A 15058-nucleotide genomic window follows, 5' to 3' on the forward strand; every position below is an offset into this window, starting at 1 on the left:
TAAATAAAATAATCTTCTTTAACACAATAAAAAAAATTAAAAACAAAATTGATTGAAAATATTCTAAAGCACACCTGGATTAAAAGTGTAAGTGTATTTTTAAATTTAGGTATTTGTGAGTGTGTTGTAACATCGTATGCTCATATAGGTACAATTATTATTCTTCTGTATGCCTAGATTTATGCAATATAATTTAAGAATATTCTTATGAATTCTTGTAATGTGGTTGTGTTTACTATGCTATTAAAAACCCAAAAAATAAAAAATTTGTAAAACCAGAATAACATTTTCATGAATGAAAAATTCTGACCAAAAAAAATTTAAAATGAAAAATTGGGGAAAAAAAATCAAAAAAATAAAAATATGAAAAAAATTTAGAATTTCCTTTTTACAAAAATTTTCTAAATCACATCGTCAATAATAAAACAAACTTCAATATTTTAGTTATTTTGAATTAGAATTTGAAATTATATGACATATGACAATTTTGACGTTTTGTTTATAATGCCTAGTAGCAAACACGACCTTCGGTTATCATAACTTAAATCGTCATTAGCTTATTTCTCAACATAGTCCCCTTTTAGGTCGATACACTTTTGCCAGCGGTGTTGAATTGCTTCGATACCATTTTTATAGTAAGAACTGGGAAACTCTGCAAAATAGCAATAAACGCCAGACTCTAACTCTTCATTTGTAAAAAATCTTCTTCCACCAAGCCATTTTTTCAAGTTTGGAAATAGAAAGTAATCTGAGGGGGCTAAATCTGGTGAAATGTTTGAATTGGTGCATTGTCTTGATGAAACAACACTTTTTTCTTCGACAAATGTGGACGTTTTACTTTGATTTCTTCACTCAAACGCTGCAATAAATTTGCATAATACTCGCCGTTGATTGTTTTTCCCTTCTGAAGATAATCAACAAAACTTATGTCACGCGCATCCCAAGAAACGGATGCCATAACTTTTCCAGCCGATAAAGTTGTTTTTGCCTTCTTCGGAGCCGCTTCTCCCCTACTGGTCCATTGTTTCGACTGCTCTTTTGTTTCAGGAGTGTAATGATGAACCCATGTTTCATCAATTGTTATAAATCGACGCAAAAATTCGGTCTTATTTTTAGTAAACATGGCCAAACAGTTCATTGAAACATCCTCACGATGTTGTTTGTGGTCGATTGTGAGTAAACGCGGCACCCATCTTGCGCAAAGCTTTTTCATGTCCAAATTTTCGGTCAATATCCGATGTACAGCACTTTTTGATAACCCTACTATATCAGCTAATTCACGTACTTTCAATTGACGGTCGTTTAGTATAATTTTGTGGATTTTTTAACCGTTTCTGGCGTGGTGACCTCATTTGGTCGACCAGTGCGATGTTCATCTTCACAGCTCGTACGGCCACGTTTAAACTGCGCTACCCAATTTTTAATCATTGCATATTAAAAATTTACTGAAAGGCTTGACTATTAATAGTCGGTAATCTGAAAAGAAAAACAAAAAATAAAAGTGTGGCAGTTAATCCTTAAAATAATAGGACTTTCTGCCAGGCTTATTTTTTTTTCAAAATTTTTGTGTTTTCTTGGTTAGGCTACTTAATTCTAGGACAGCTCTCGTAATATATTTTATATACTTTATTTTATTGAAAATGTGAAAAGAATTCATCCCTATAGTAATCAGTGTCAACCATTGTACAAGTATATTTGAATCATCGTATGTCTTTTTATTCTGTATATGTGTTGGTTCACAAGATTTACATATAATAAGAACATTAGATAGGGTAACCGTTTGGGAGTTTAAGGATTTTTCTAATGCTATTACAAAATTTTCAAAATTAAAATTATTGAAAAAAATTGTAAATATATTTGTACTTGAACCTATAATTATTCGGAATAAATTGTTATAGGTATATAAAATTGAAAGTGAATATTGAAATTTATGCATGATTTTTTTAAATTACATAATCCTTACTTGTATATGGTTAGAGTTTTTAGTGTATTATTGAAAAAATTCATTCATTGTTATACAAGTATAAAAGTTTTATTTTATTACTGACACATAACTTTATACAAATGTAGTTGTATACAAATTCATATACGAGAGAAATTTTGAGTACTTCTTTCTGGAATTTGTAATTTATTTTTTAGAAAATTTTTTAGCATATTTGGTACTTCAAATTATTTTTTCAATTTTTAGAATAAGAAGTTTAATAATTAAGAAAAAAATTAAAAAAAAATCAGATTTTGCACTTAATCTTGTACAATACTAGCCGATTACTGAGAGTTTCAAAAGGGGTTATTCTACTCTTTCTAATGACTATTAACCGATCTTTACTATTCCTGTTTTCGCAAAAATTTTTGAGAAAATTAGGAAGACTAAATTTCTACCTGTCTAAATAGGCATTAATTTTTTTTAGCGATTTTCAGTTTGGTAGGTCAACTGAGGGTGTTTTGTTTAAGTTTTTGTCTAAAGCTAATAGGGATAATTATCTCTACATTGCTCGGTTTTATTTATTAACATAAGTAAAGCTTTCGATCATGGTATTCTATTATACAAAATTCGTCAAGCTAGCTTTCAGGGATTTTTGTTCTTGGTTAGTTCAAGTTCAATTTGTCTGATTGTTGGCAAAGAGTAAAAATTGCTGAATACCTAAGATTGTGATTTTTAAATTGTGATGTTCCTGTATCATTTCTATTCCTGTATCATAAATATTTTAATATGAAATTGGTTGTTGAGGGGACTTTTATTTTAATGTTCCGAAGCCCCTTTTTAAGAATGGAAAGAAAAGCTTGTAATACTCCAAATTTTGAAATGTTTTAAGAAAGTCGTATTATTCCATTGGGAATTGCTTGTACAGTTTTAAGTCTATAAAGTTTTTTTTTTCTTAATATGTGATTATCTAAATGCTACATATTCTGAAGCGTATAATTTGAGGAGTAAATCTAGTCATCTTGTTACTAGAATTACTATTATCTTTTGATATTTGAATTTTATTTTAGGGGTTGATGTTTTTATTTCCACCTGTATAATTTGCTTTTGAACTCCTTTTAATGATTCGCAACAAAATCTTAAAATTTCTTCATGTTCGCAATCCTTTTATGCAATGTAAAATTATGAAAACATTCCAATAATTAAATCATAACAGTATAACAGATTATTTTAAATAGTTTCCTCTTTATTAATTCTAAAATATCCAAATATACTTTCAAGCTAAAAAAAAAACAAAACTAGAAAATTTAATTAGGTCAGTGTTTCAGTAAGGCTTAGCATTTACCTTTCGTCTTTGTTTCACCGATTCAAATCTTAAGAATCATTCTCATTAACTGATAGAAATAAAGTTATACACCATAGCTTTGTTTTTTTTAATTAAAATTTTGAATAAATAAAATTTTATTTAATTAAAGACAAAACGAGAAAAAAAAAAATAAATTTTTATCAGATTTGAACTTTTTCAACTCAAATAACAATACTAAGGTTCTTCTCTTCTTTTTTTCGAATTTATATTAAATATTTAGAAATTACCAGATCTAGAGTGATAAAACTAAAGAATTCTTATAGGTATATTCAACTGTAGGTCTAGGTGTATATCTTTTTGAATGAATTTTTTTAAAATAAAATTTTTCCATTTTAATTTTAGATAAAAAAAGAAAAAAGGAATTTTTCTAACAAAATTTGGGAGAAAAAAACAAAAACTTTCTTTGTATTTCTAGAGAAAACATGCGACTCAAACCCATTTTTATATTCATTTGATCACAATATATGTACGTTACCTATAAACCCTACCTTTCTTTGAAGAAAAATATTTGCTTAAGGTTTCCATTTTTTGTTTTTTTCTTATTTTTTTTTTATATCCTTTTCTTGTACAGAATTTCCTTTACAAAAATTGTTTAGAACAGAAACAAAATTTCAATTTTAACTTTTTAAATTTTTGTTTTTTTTTTGGCCAATATGAAAATATAATGTAGGTATGGGTATGTACAATTGTGGAAACTGTAGGATGAATAAATACTATGGGTACTGGAAAATTTTTGGTCATAAAAATGAATTTTCACTTCTTAATATTTTCAGGTATTTGTGTTTTTTGTTTTTCTCATAGTGTGCTTATAAGATGTAAAAGATTTTATTCTTTAAATTTAAAGAGTTGTTTAATGGAATTAAAGAGTAGGTTATTTGGATTAAGTATAGAAGTATTGGATAAATCCTGTTGAAATTTTACGAAATATGACTGTGTTTTATTAATTTTGTCTTATACTCTTTAACCTACTTTTTATGTTGTAAGTTCAGAGTAGAGCTTGACACCATTTGCTTTATTTTAAAATTTTTCGATTGAAATTAATTTTTTATTTTTAGCGCGTCTTAATTTTTATCTGTAGCGGATCCATTATTACGTTGAATTAATTTAATTTTGCAGATCTCATTCTTTAAGTCCTTGCAGCACTTGTCTATCAAACTTTTAGCATCTTTTGTGAAGAAAGCATTTAAAGTTTCGAACTTCATGTGCCCCATTCCCGTAACCATTATTAAATTGCTTGCATATGTGATGCATGGCTCATTTTGTTATTAGTTTTCGACTTATTACCTCTCAAAATTATCAAGTAACAGTAAATATATTATTCTCAAAAAATATAATTATACATTTTAAATTCCTTAAGTTGAGCATATTAATTCGATTATGGGGTTGAAGTCATTTTGAGTTCCCCTAAATGTATGCAATCAACAGATATTATTTATTATTATGAGAATTGGATAGGCAGAATACATTTGCTCTCAATTATGTACGAGAACATGGCTTAATCCAATTTACATAAAGCGGCTTAATAATCTATGGGCGTTTCTTTATAGTTACTTGTTCGTTATTTCTCGCTGCGGTGTTTGTTAGCAATAATAATAACACAATTCATTCTGACATTATTAATACGTCGTCGATTCGCTACTAAATTATTTTAAAAGCAGTTACTACTCGCTATTTCTATTCATTTACCCAAATTTAATCTAACTTTATTTTTTTAATTTTAATTTTGATTTTATTTGTATTACGGATTACAACAAAATAACCACACATAAATAAATAAAAAAATAATAAAAATAAAATTTAAAGAATCAATTTACAACCCATATTGTTTGGGATATTTTACCTTTGGGTTGTTCATCAGAAGCAACAAATATTTTAAAATATATATAGAGAAACAAAATTCATAATATCATGTGTGCTACTTTTATTCCATTTTTCAAATCCTTATACATATAATATTATTGTGTGTGTGTGTGTGTGTGCTACATTAAATTTTGCTCCTGGCTTTCTCAGATAATAATGCAATCAAGTAATGGAATCACTAGAATTGTTATTTGAACTGGAAATTGATTCCTAGCTGTATATTGGAAGTGTACAATAATGTTAAGTTGTATTTGTATGTGTATGTTTTATAATATAGACTCATGTGTGGACTTAAAAATGTAATAAAATGAACACGGTTAAAAGGGTTATGTCTTGTATTTTTTTTCCAATTTTTTTTTTCCAAAGATAAAAGTAGTATATAGTAAGTAAAAAAATACAAAGTATTCTTGTTTTTTAGCTTTGTTCAAAATTGCCTTCAGCTAAATTTTTTGAGTTATACAAATAAGAAAAAAACAAAAATGAAATTCAATTGCATTTTAAAAATTTTTTTTTTTTTTTTTTAAAGCAATTATTTTAAAAAATTAATTGAATGATGTTAGAATTAGGTTAGAGTCTGTGGTTTCTATAGGAACAGTTAAGTAATCAAAAAAAAAAAAAATCATGTAATATGTAATTTAAGTATTTAATTTTGAACGAATGTGTTTTATAACTATGGAAACTTAAGGTATTTTTCTGATTAATGCAAAGAAATTAATATTACATATGTACATATGTAATATTAATTTCTTCAATAATATTAATTTCTCACACGCAGCATTCTTTGATGTAAATAATGATTTGCGAATATGAATGTAAAAGTAGTAGAAGTGGTAGTAGCAGTTGTAGTAGTTGTATTGGTACCAGTAGTAGTAGTAGAAGTAGTAGAAATTTGTAGAATGAACTAGGCTGATTACACGACCCATTGTGAAACCTCATATTAACCATTTAACAGCCATTATGTCAAGCAACTCCTAAAGAGAAACAAGAATATCCAAACCATATACCGTCACTAATCAACTTGTTAAAGGAAATTAATAAGAATTAAAAGAAATCTCAACATAATTATAGGGATACGAGGAGTGTTGAACAAAATATTACGTAAATTTTTACCCCGTGAAGTATGCAATATTTTCAAAATACAATTTTCGTAATAGAGTGGGTGATCTCTTTAATTTTTATTAGCTATTATTGAAAAAATATCTTTAATTTTTTTATTTGTTTAAAGCAATCAAAATCAAAATTCAAATATAATCTTATGTAAAAAAAGAAAAACAAAGATAAAAATTTAAAAAATCCTTTGCATTTCTTTTCGTTTTGCCAATATCCTTGCAAAATTTTTTATCTATATAAATATTTTCTTCCTTTAACTGTCTTAAAGATTTTTCTAATTTTTAATAAGAGGTCATAGATTTGATAAAGAAATTTTATATGCATTAAGGGAAAGTTCTTTCTAGTTATGCAAAAAAAAAAAAAATAATGAGGAAAGGAATAAAATTTAGAGTATAAAATCAAGTTTGTCTATCCGTAAAAATTTCATCCAATCCGCATCGTTGTCTAATGTAATCATAGCACGTTTCGGAAATATTTTTTAATCATAAAAGTGGAGAAATGTTTTGGTTTTTCTTGTTGTCCCTTTTTTTTATAAATTATTTTCTGTATATGCTTACATACATTTATTACGAGTACTATACTGTGTGTTACAAACCAAACGAATAACCACTGTGTAACCAAGAAAAAAAAAACAAACAACAACAGAAATGAATAATGTTGAATACATGGTGAGTTTTTAAATATTGTACGAATAAAAATTAGGGTTATGTTTACTTAAAAATTGTAAAATACATACTTAAAACTGGTCCTGGTGTAAAGTTCAAATTTTCCATGCAATTTTTATGATAATGTGCATTTGTTTGCATTGGTGTTGTAAATTGGTGTGTATAGTAAAAAAATTATTGTTACTGTTGTCTGTTGTTGTTCTCTGGGACAAAATTATGATAAAATGTGAATTTTAATATTATGAAAAATAAATATTTTAGCACATTATATTGGAATTTAATATGATTAGAATGTCATTTTGTTTTTTTTAAAGAGTAGTATTGAATTTTGTATTTTGTTTATGAGGGAAGATTTTTTTGGTTTTTCATAATAATTATATTTTTTGTTCATTAAATTTTTGAAATTTATTTGAACATTCTTTGGTAAATTGCGTTTAAATTCGAAATCATTTTAGATTTTATATTATTCTAGTTTAATTTTGTGTGCATATATGGATTGAATTGTGATATTGAAATTTAAATATAAAATTTAATATTGGAAATTTAAGTATATTTAAAAAATGCTAAGAACAATTTGTATCATTCTTGTCATATCTTTTAGCAATCTCCATAGAGTTTCCATAGAGAGGTCGTATCATCCACGTCTCGCAATTACTTTAAACGAAGTGTTGCCGAAAGTCCCAATCCCTCTGGTGGCTAAGGAGTTATTAATATTCCTTAGGAGTGCTTAGTTATATTCCTCTTAAATGTGCATTACCGGAGAGTGACAGCAACGCGTCTTATCCTTGGTATTTAGCGTAACGTTTCCGAATATTCGGAGCATTAGACATAAAACTTGAAGTTAGATTAATTTTTAAAGGTAAAGCAGAGAAAACGAGAAATGCTCACTTCATTTTGCACGGTGACTATTTCACTGTTTTACATTGTTGAACGCGTTGGAAGCTTCACCACCACTTTATTTTCTCTTTCCTTTTATTTTGTATTTTTATATTTGTAAAGAAAAATGGTTAGAAATGACGTAGTTTAAGTTTTCAATGTGTCGAGACTATACTTTAAAATAGCGGAAATAAAGTAAACACAGATTGGCACAACAAATAATTTTTTTGTGCATTGCCGAAAACAACAAATTTGATAAAAAAACATTTTGCGGTTAGTACGTAACAGCATGTTGTGTGTTAGTGCGTAAACAACAACAGGTTGAACGGCTGCCTTAAGGAATAAATTTTGTGATTTAAAATAAATTTTTTTTTGTCTTTCAGTTCGCTCAATTTTTTTTAACTATGAAGTTAGAATAATTAACTTACAAGATTTATAAAAAAATGCAATTTTAATGATTTTTTATTTTCGCATAATAGGAATTTTAGTGATAAAAATTTATGAGTCACTATACTCGTATTGAAAAAAAAATTGAATTTATCTACGTTAAATGCCAACGCTAAAAAATATTTTTGAAAATTTAATTTTCTTTAACTATATGAAAATTTCTGTTTTAATAGAAATAGTCGTATTTTTAACCCATTAAGATTGATTCTGTCGTTATGTACACACTTATAATAGTTATAAATAATGCTAATATTAATAAAAGAATAATAGAATTTATGAGATTTTTAACTTTTTCATTTTTATTACAAAACAAATTTCATATGCGATATACGAGTAGAAATGTATGGTAGCTATGATAAGGATAATAAAAGTTTATCATAAAATAAATTAAATACTCATAAAGTATAGTAGTTAAAGTAGTTAATAAAAGCGTCCTCGTATTTTTATATTATAAAATGCCAAGAGTTTTAAATTTTGCTGGAGAGAATTTTTAAAATTTTTTTGAGAAAATTAAAAGAATAATTGTATGTAGATTACGTTAGGTTAGGTTAATGCGGCCAACAACTACTTAGGCCACTTAGGCGAGTTGTGGTACCACAGGATCTCTCCTTTTCCGCTCCTATTCGAACCAACATCAACTCCTCAAAAATCAGCTAAGATCCTAACTACTACTAAGTCCGTAGCGCGACCGAAGAAGTAAGACTCAAGAATTCTCTGTCGGGAGTTTGCCAGCGAATGAGAGCGTTTTAGGTATGCGTCAGCGTTTCCTCCTCCTTTTCATAGTAGCAGCTAATACAAAGATCGTTAACGGTGTGAAAGATTGTGCTCCTCTGCTATGGATGTTTCACAATCTGTGTTCCATGTCTCACAAACTCGTCTGCCTTGCAGTTCTCCGAGCTCAACTGTGTTCGGAGACCCAACCCAAGTGTATTTCGAACATGCATCATCATATCGTTAAGAGATGATCTGCAAGTTGTATGTTACCTATATGCAGGCATAAATATTTTTCAAATGTATTTGTATTTGGAAATAGTCTTTAATAACTAAGCATATAAAATGTTCAGGGGCGATCAAGCCTATTATAAACCTCGTATCGTTTCTCTCAAATAATCTATCACATCTATAGTCAAAATCAAAAGATGACTAGATTAAAAGTGCCAATATTTATGGGGCTCCAAGCTCATCAAGCCATTCTGAAGAGAAAACTATTAATCAAATTTTGAATTTTATCCAATTTTGGGGTAAAGTGTAAAAAAAATGAATACGAAATTAACAATATAATTTCAGTTTGCAAAGGCTCAAATATTAAAATTGAATTTCAAATCTTAAACATAAGGTTAGGGATAAGCTAAACACACATCTTATACGTAATTACAAAAATTTTGATATAAAAACCATTACCATATTGAAATGAAGAATTTCTTGTATTTATTCGAGTTCTATTCCAAGTACAATTTTATCAGATTACTAATAAATCCCAGAATTTTTCATATTTTACTAAGCATTTTGAAATTTAATATGAAAAACAAGAGAAAATTTTTATTATTATTATTGAAAAAGTCAATAACTACGTATGTATGTATGTGCGAGTATTGCAAATGTGAACGAATGAATAAAAGTTGTGGTAATAAAATATAAAACTATAAAAAAAATATGAATTTCTTGTTTTTTTTTTTTTTTAAATCCAAGGATATGAACTAGGATCAAAATCAAAAACAAAAAGATTTCTTTTAAGAAAAAAATTCGCAAAATATGCTTTTTGCTTCTCATTTTTGGTTGTTTATTTGATTTCCTTCTCTTCTTATATGACGTTAATATTTTGGTGAGAAAAAAATTAAAGAAAAAAAAATAAGAGCAAAAATATAAGCAAAGAGAGAGTATCCAAAGATAAAAATAATTTTTATTTTCACGCTCTAATAGAATTCCGCTTTAGTGTTTTATGAACCGCGAAATTGTTTTAGGGTATTCATGAATAAGTACATCATTCCTTGTTCTCTGATTCAATTTCAATTGTATCTATATATGTGATATATATAGATACAAACATACAATAAGATTATGAAACTAAAATATTCAACTGGATTTTACTTGTGAACAATTTTTTTTTAAATGATTTTTAACTATAAAGAAATCAGTAGAAAATTTAAAATCGTTTTAAATAAATTTAAGGATCTAAATCATCAAAAATCTGATTAGAACTATTTTGTTTTTAAGAATTTTAAAAATTCGGATTCTTTAGTATTTGTAGGCACATATTTGTAAACTAAAGTTTGAATATTTTCCTGAAAAATGCGTGGGTTAGTGACAAATTTATATTTGTGCGTAAATTTACATGAATGATATTTTTAGAAGGGTCGTCGGGGGGGGGGGGGAGGGGGGGTGGCGGTTGCGTTTTTTGACAGAATGGAGGTGTTATATACAACCTGGTGTAGGTATTTTTTCGTTTACTAGTGGAATTGGTGTCAACAAACAGAGTGACACTTATATGGGTATTAGCCAGGAAAAGCATATGGCAGCAACGAAATTCTTGTTGGGCTGGCACACTGGGTTCTCTTTCATGCATCCTTCGTTTTTGTGTTAGCTGCGTCTATCTACTATTACGTCTATCTACTTCACTGGAGTGTTTCGGAAGATTGCAATCATGTTTAGTAGTTTCCTTAATCTTATTCAAGGAAACTTTCCCCAGAGATTTTATCAAGATGAATCAAGGTCGAGTCTCTGAGATCTGGATTAATGGTTCATCCCTTTATTAACTTCTTTATTGGACATTGACTTACGAATAACGGTTTAAAACTATTGAATTCATATAAGACCTTTAAAAAATTCTAATTTAATATCAAAAACTAACATTGTAAAAATTCAAACAAACAAAAGAAAATCATTTATTTAGTTAGCAAGTCAGTTTTGTTTTCTATTTTGCTCGCATATCTGCATATTTGTCATACAATTTTAAGGAGGCCTTGAAGAGTAGTCTTTACGGTATATTGCATTTCTTAATTCTTGTATACTTTGAAGCAATTCAAGTATTTTTTTGGTGAACAATAATTTTAAAAATTTAATGAAAATAATTCTTGTGTTTTAGTTGTTGCATAGAGTATATGTCGCCTTAATGCCATTGTTTCTATAATATTAATTACTATTTTGTTCTGAAGGACAAAGAAAACTTCTTAAATTATAAGGTTACCAGTACATTAAAATCTTAATGACGCAACAAAAATTTTTTTACAGGGTTTACTTTAATTCTTCAACTGTAAAATTTTAACTTTAAATTCTATTAGAAATTAAACTAAGTCGTTGCTTTGTAATTGGTACAATGAATTAGAGAATTTTTTTTAAAAAAATATTTCAATGTGTTGTAGCTTTTTCATAATTGTACAATAATTACAATTTTCTTTAAGTAAAATTTTCTTCATATGAAAAAATATAGAAAATATTGTTACAAACCCTTGGTGGAACATTCAAAGTGGAAACCTTCTTCAGTGTGCTCAAATGCATTTTGTAAAATTTTTGTTGCATAATTGAAAATTTGCATTGTTGTTTCTATATATTTTATTAAATTTGTGTATAAGGATAATTAGGTGTACACTCGCAGAATAAAAAAAAAATCATTATATATGTGCTGTGCTACAAAGAGAACCATAGAACAGCTACGAATTGAACAAAGAATATGGAATTTTAAAAGAAAACCAAAGCAAAAAAATTAGAAAAAGAAAAAAAAATCGTTTATATAACCGGGAAGGATTTTGCCTCATTATCCTTTTTTTTTTCTTTATAATTAGAAAAAATGTTGTTCTTTAGGTTTAATTTTGCCTCTCTATATTATACAAAATAATTTCGTATACATATTTTTTTTCTCTTTCTATTTTATTAATGGCTAACTACGCTATTATTTTTATTTTTTATACCATATTTTTGTAATTTACATGAAAATTTTGTAAAACAAAATTCAATGTAAAACATTTGTGTTCCATAAAATTTCTTTTTTTTTTCTCTCTATGTAATTTACATTGTCCTTATTATCGTAATTACAATATTTAGTTTTAATAAATGTTTAATAACAAATTTTAATAAGAAAAAAATTATGCTATACTGGTGTAATTTTTTTTGCAAAATATTGAATTGTCTTGTATATTTAGTTCCGTTAATTCGTACATATGTACATTTAATTGTGGTGAAGAACGTACATCGTACGAGTACTGCATAAATTTTGGCCCTCATACTGTACAAATTGTGGCTAGTAAGACATGGTTAAGATTAAATGCTTGTATAATCTTGTGAAAAATAATTATTTCCGATATTCAATTGCAGAATGGACATTCCATTATTGTATGTAGCTCCATTGGTATAGGCTTTATTCATTTATATAATTATCTTTGGTCTGAGTTCAATTATTCAGCGTTTTGTGCACCTCTACTCTTGGAAATTTTCCTATTTTTCTAAAAGAATATATTAAATACTCTAAAAAGTACGTTTTCTGCTTCGAAAATCAAGTTTTCCATAAAAGCAAACACTTTACAGAGAATTTGGTAAATCTCGCAAACTCAATTTAAATTTCACTATGTTCTATAATTTCCAATGAACGCAGAAACTTTCAAGGTTTTTGATTACGTAAATTATTTTAGATAAAATATCCTGGAGGGAAAATTAATTATTTCTTTAAGAATTCGAAAATAATTTTAATATTTTATTTCGTATAATCGAACCCTATATTATTAAAATATTAAAGGTTTTTTAAAAATTACAAATTATGAGAAGTTTATTTACTGAATAAATGAGAATCGAATATAGAAAAATAATTATTCTTGGTATACAGACGTAGCAATAATACATTTCTTATGATATATTTCATTGTTATTGTGTTTATCACTCCGAAAGCTCAAGGTGCACGAAATTAAGTCATGCGTTTTCTCAATATCTTTTATGAGCTCTTTCAAAGCAATTTTGTCTCTAAGACCGGATAATAAGAGCAAGTAAAACCTCTATCAAATTTTTTTAAAATCCGTGTATATTGGAATTGTTGTGAAAGCCTTAGGCAATATTATATTATGTTTAATGCGTCTTAATCGTAATTATTTTCATATTTAATTTAAAAAAAAAATTAATTATTTCAATTAAAATTTTGAAAACAATATACAGAACTTATGAATTCTCTTCGATTATCCTTGAAACACATACATTCTCATTTTTATTTCAGTTAGAAAACATTTGAAAGGATCCTCATACAATTCCACCATATAGAGTGTGACTCCGTTTGTTTTAAAGTTAAAGATTTTAAAGTCATTTCAGCTTAACAAAATTTAATTTTTTTTTTCAATGAGTGTAAAAAATTTAACAAGTCAAATTGCTTTAAGCTAGAAAATTTTGAATTTTTCTATAATTGTGTGTGTATTGTCTTATTCATTACGAGCATATACACTTACACTTATTGCAATCGATTACTTATAACAATAGAATGAAAAGATATAAGGGTCACATGTGCATCAATTTACCCCGATTGTAAAATTTTTCCAGATTTTATATACACTCATATATATACATAATGTTATATGGTAAGGGGATGAAAGCTAAATAAATATAAAGAATTATTTTTGGAGAATTTTTCTAATAAAAGTTGTCACATCTGTTGTTGCATTTCATACAGGGTATTACAAAGAGAAGTCCAATGAACTAAATGATTATAATTGCATATAAATTTTATGGGAAATGGAAAATAAATTTTCTTTAGTGAATCTGTCAGGAATTGACTTAGAACTAGAATGATAATTTTTTAAGTAAGTATTGTGTTTTTGTAACAATTAAATTGAAAACTGCCTGAATAAATGGGTGATTTATGGAGAAATAAATTAAATTGTTAGTTTTAAAATTAAAGAAAGCGAAAAACAATTTATACGCTTCGGTCTATCTATATCGGATATTCGAAAATATCCCAACAATTGATGTTATTCCAAAGTAAATTTTTCGATTTAAAATTCTGGCTTTTCAAGTTCGATGCGATTAAATGTAAAACTAAATTAAGTGAATTTAATTCAGTAAGCGAGATTAATATAATTGATGGAATTACTATAATCTTCATCCTACATCTGGTTTAACTAACTCTGTTTAATGGCTTTAATTTTCAAATAAAGTTATGTCATTTTCTAACTCATTTTTCGAATTTTGCATACCTCTAAATATGATACTGCATATGCTTCTACTTTTAAAGAATATCGGAACCGTATTCATGATTGCACACCTTACTATAAGTGTAATTTAAATTTTATTGAAAGAGAAGATATTTTTGTAGAAAATTCGGTATTCAAAGTTTCATTTTTCTAAAGTCCATAAATCTACTCTTTATGTATAGTCAAAATTTTCTCTCATTCTCTTCTCTTTATATTTTTCAATAGAAAACTTGACCATAGTCTAGAATCTAAGCTGATTGAACAAAGAATGAGAAATTTTTTTTATTTGCTTTTTTCACTTTTATTTTTTTCCTTTTGGATAGACAAACAAATTTTCTTAAATGTTTATCTGGTTAGGAAAAATAAAAAAAAATTTTGCATTGAAGAGTTCCACACGAAACTTTAGTTTTTGGGTGTTTTTTTCCTTTTTTTTGGGAAAACAAAAAAAAAGTTTTGAAATAAGGATTAGTTATTTGCTTAAATTAGTTGTGCTCAAAATTAAATAAAAAATTTTGTTTAAAAAAAAAACTTTTAAATAAAATTTAAATTTATTTTAGTTTTTGTAATTTATAGAAATTGTAGTTTTTAATTTCTTGCATATTTTTTCGTTTTTTCCTCTAGGTAGGTGCATAGATCCTTTACAAAACAAAGT

At 26.9% G+C, this 15058-nt stretch overlaps 1 protein-coding gene across 1 annotated transcript; it reads right to left on the minus strand.

Annotated features, from left to right (window-relative positions):
* Positions 1 to 757: 757 nt before the first annotated feature.
* LOC129613955 (uncharacterized) lies at positions 758 to 1213 on the minus strand. The gene has a single exon (XM_055528303.1). The coding sequence runs from the start codon at positions 1211 to 1213 to the stop codon at positions 758 to 760; it is 456 nt and encodes a 151-aa protein (XP_055384278.1).
* Between the last annotated feature and the right edge of the window lie 13845 nt (positions 1214 to 15058).

Source organism: Condylostylus longicornis, unplaced genomic scaffold (genome assembly GCF_029603195.1).
Source record: "Condylostylus longicornis isolate FDR11 unplaced genomic scaffold, ASM2960319v2 ptg000098l, whole genome shotgun sequence".
NCBI classification, from domain to species: Eukaryota; Metazoa; Arthropoda; class Insecta; order Diptera; family Dolichopodidae; genus Condylostylus; species Condylostylus longicornis.

Coding starts and splice junctions, on each gene's coding strand:
- LOC129613955 (XM_055528303.1), bottom strand. CDS start 1,213: ATGAAAAAGCTTTGCGCAAGATGGGTGCCGCGTTTACTCACAATCGAC.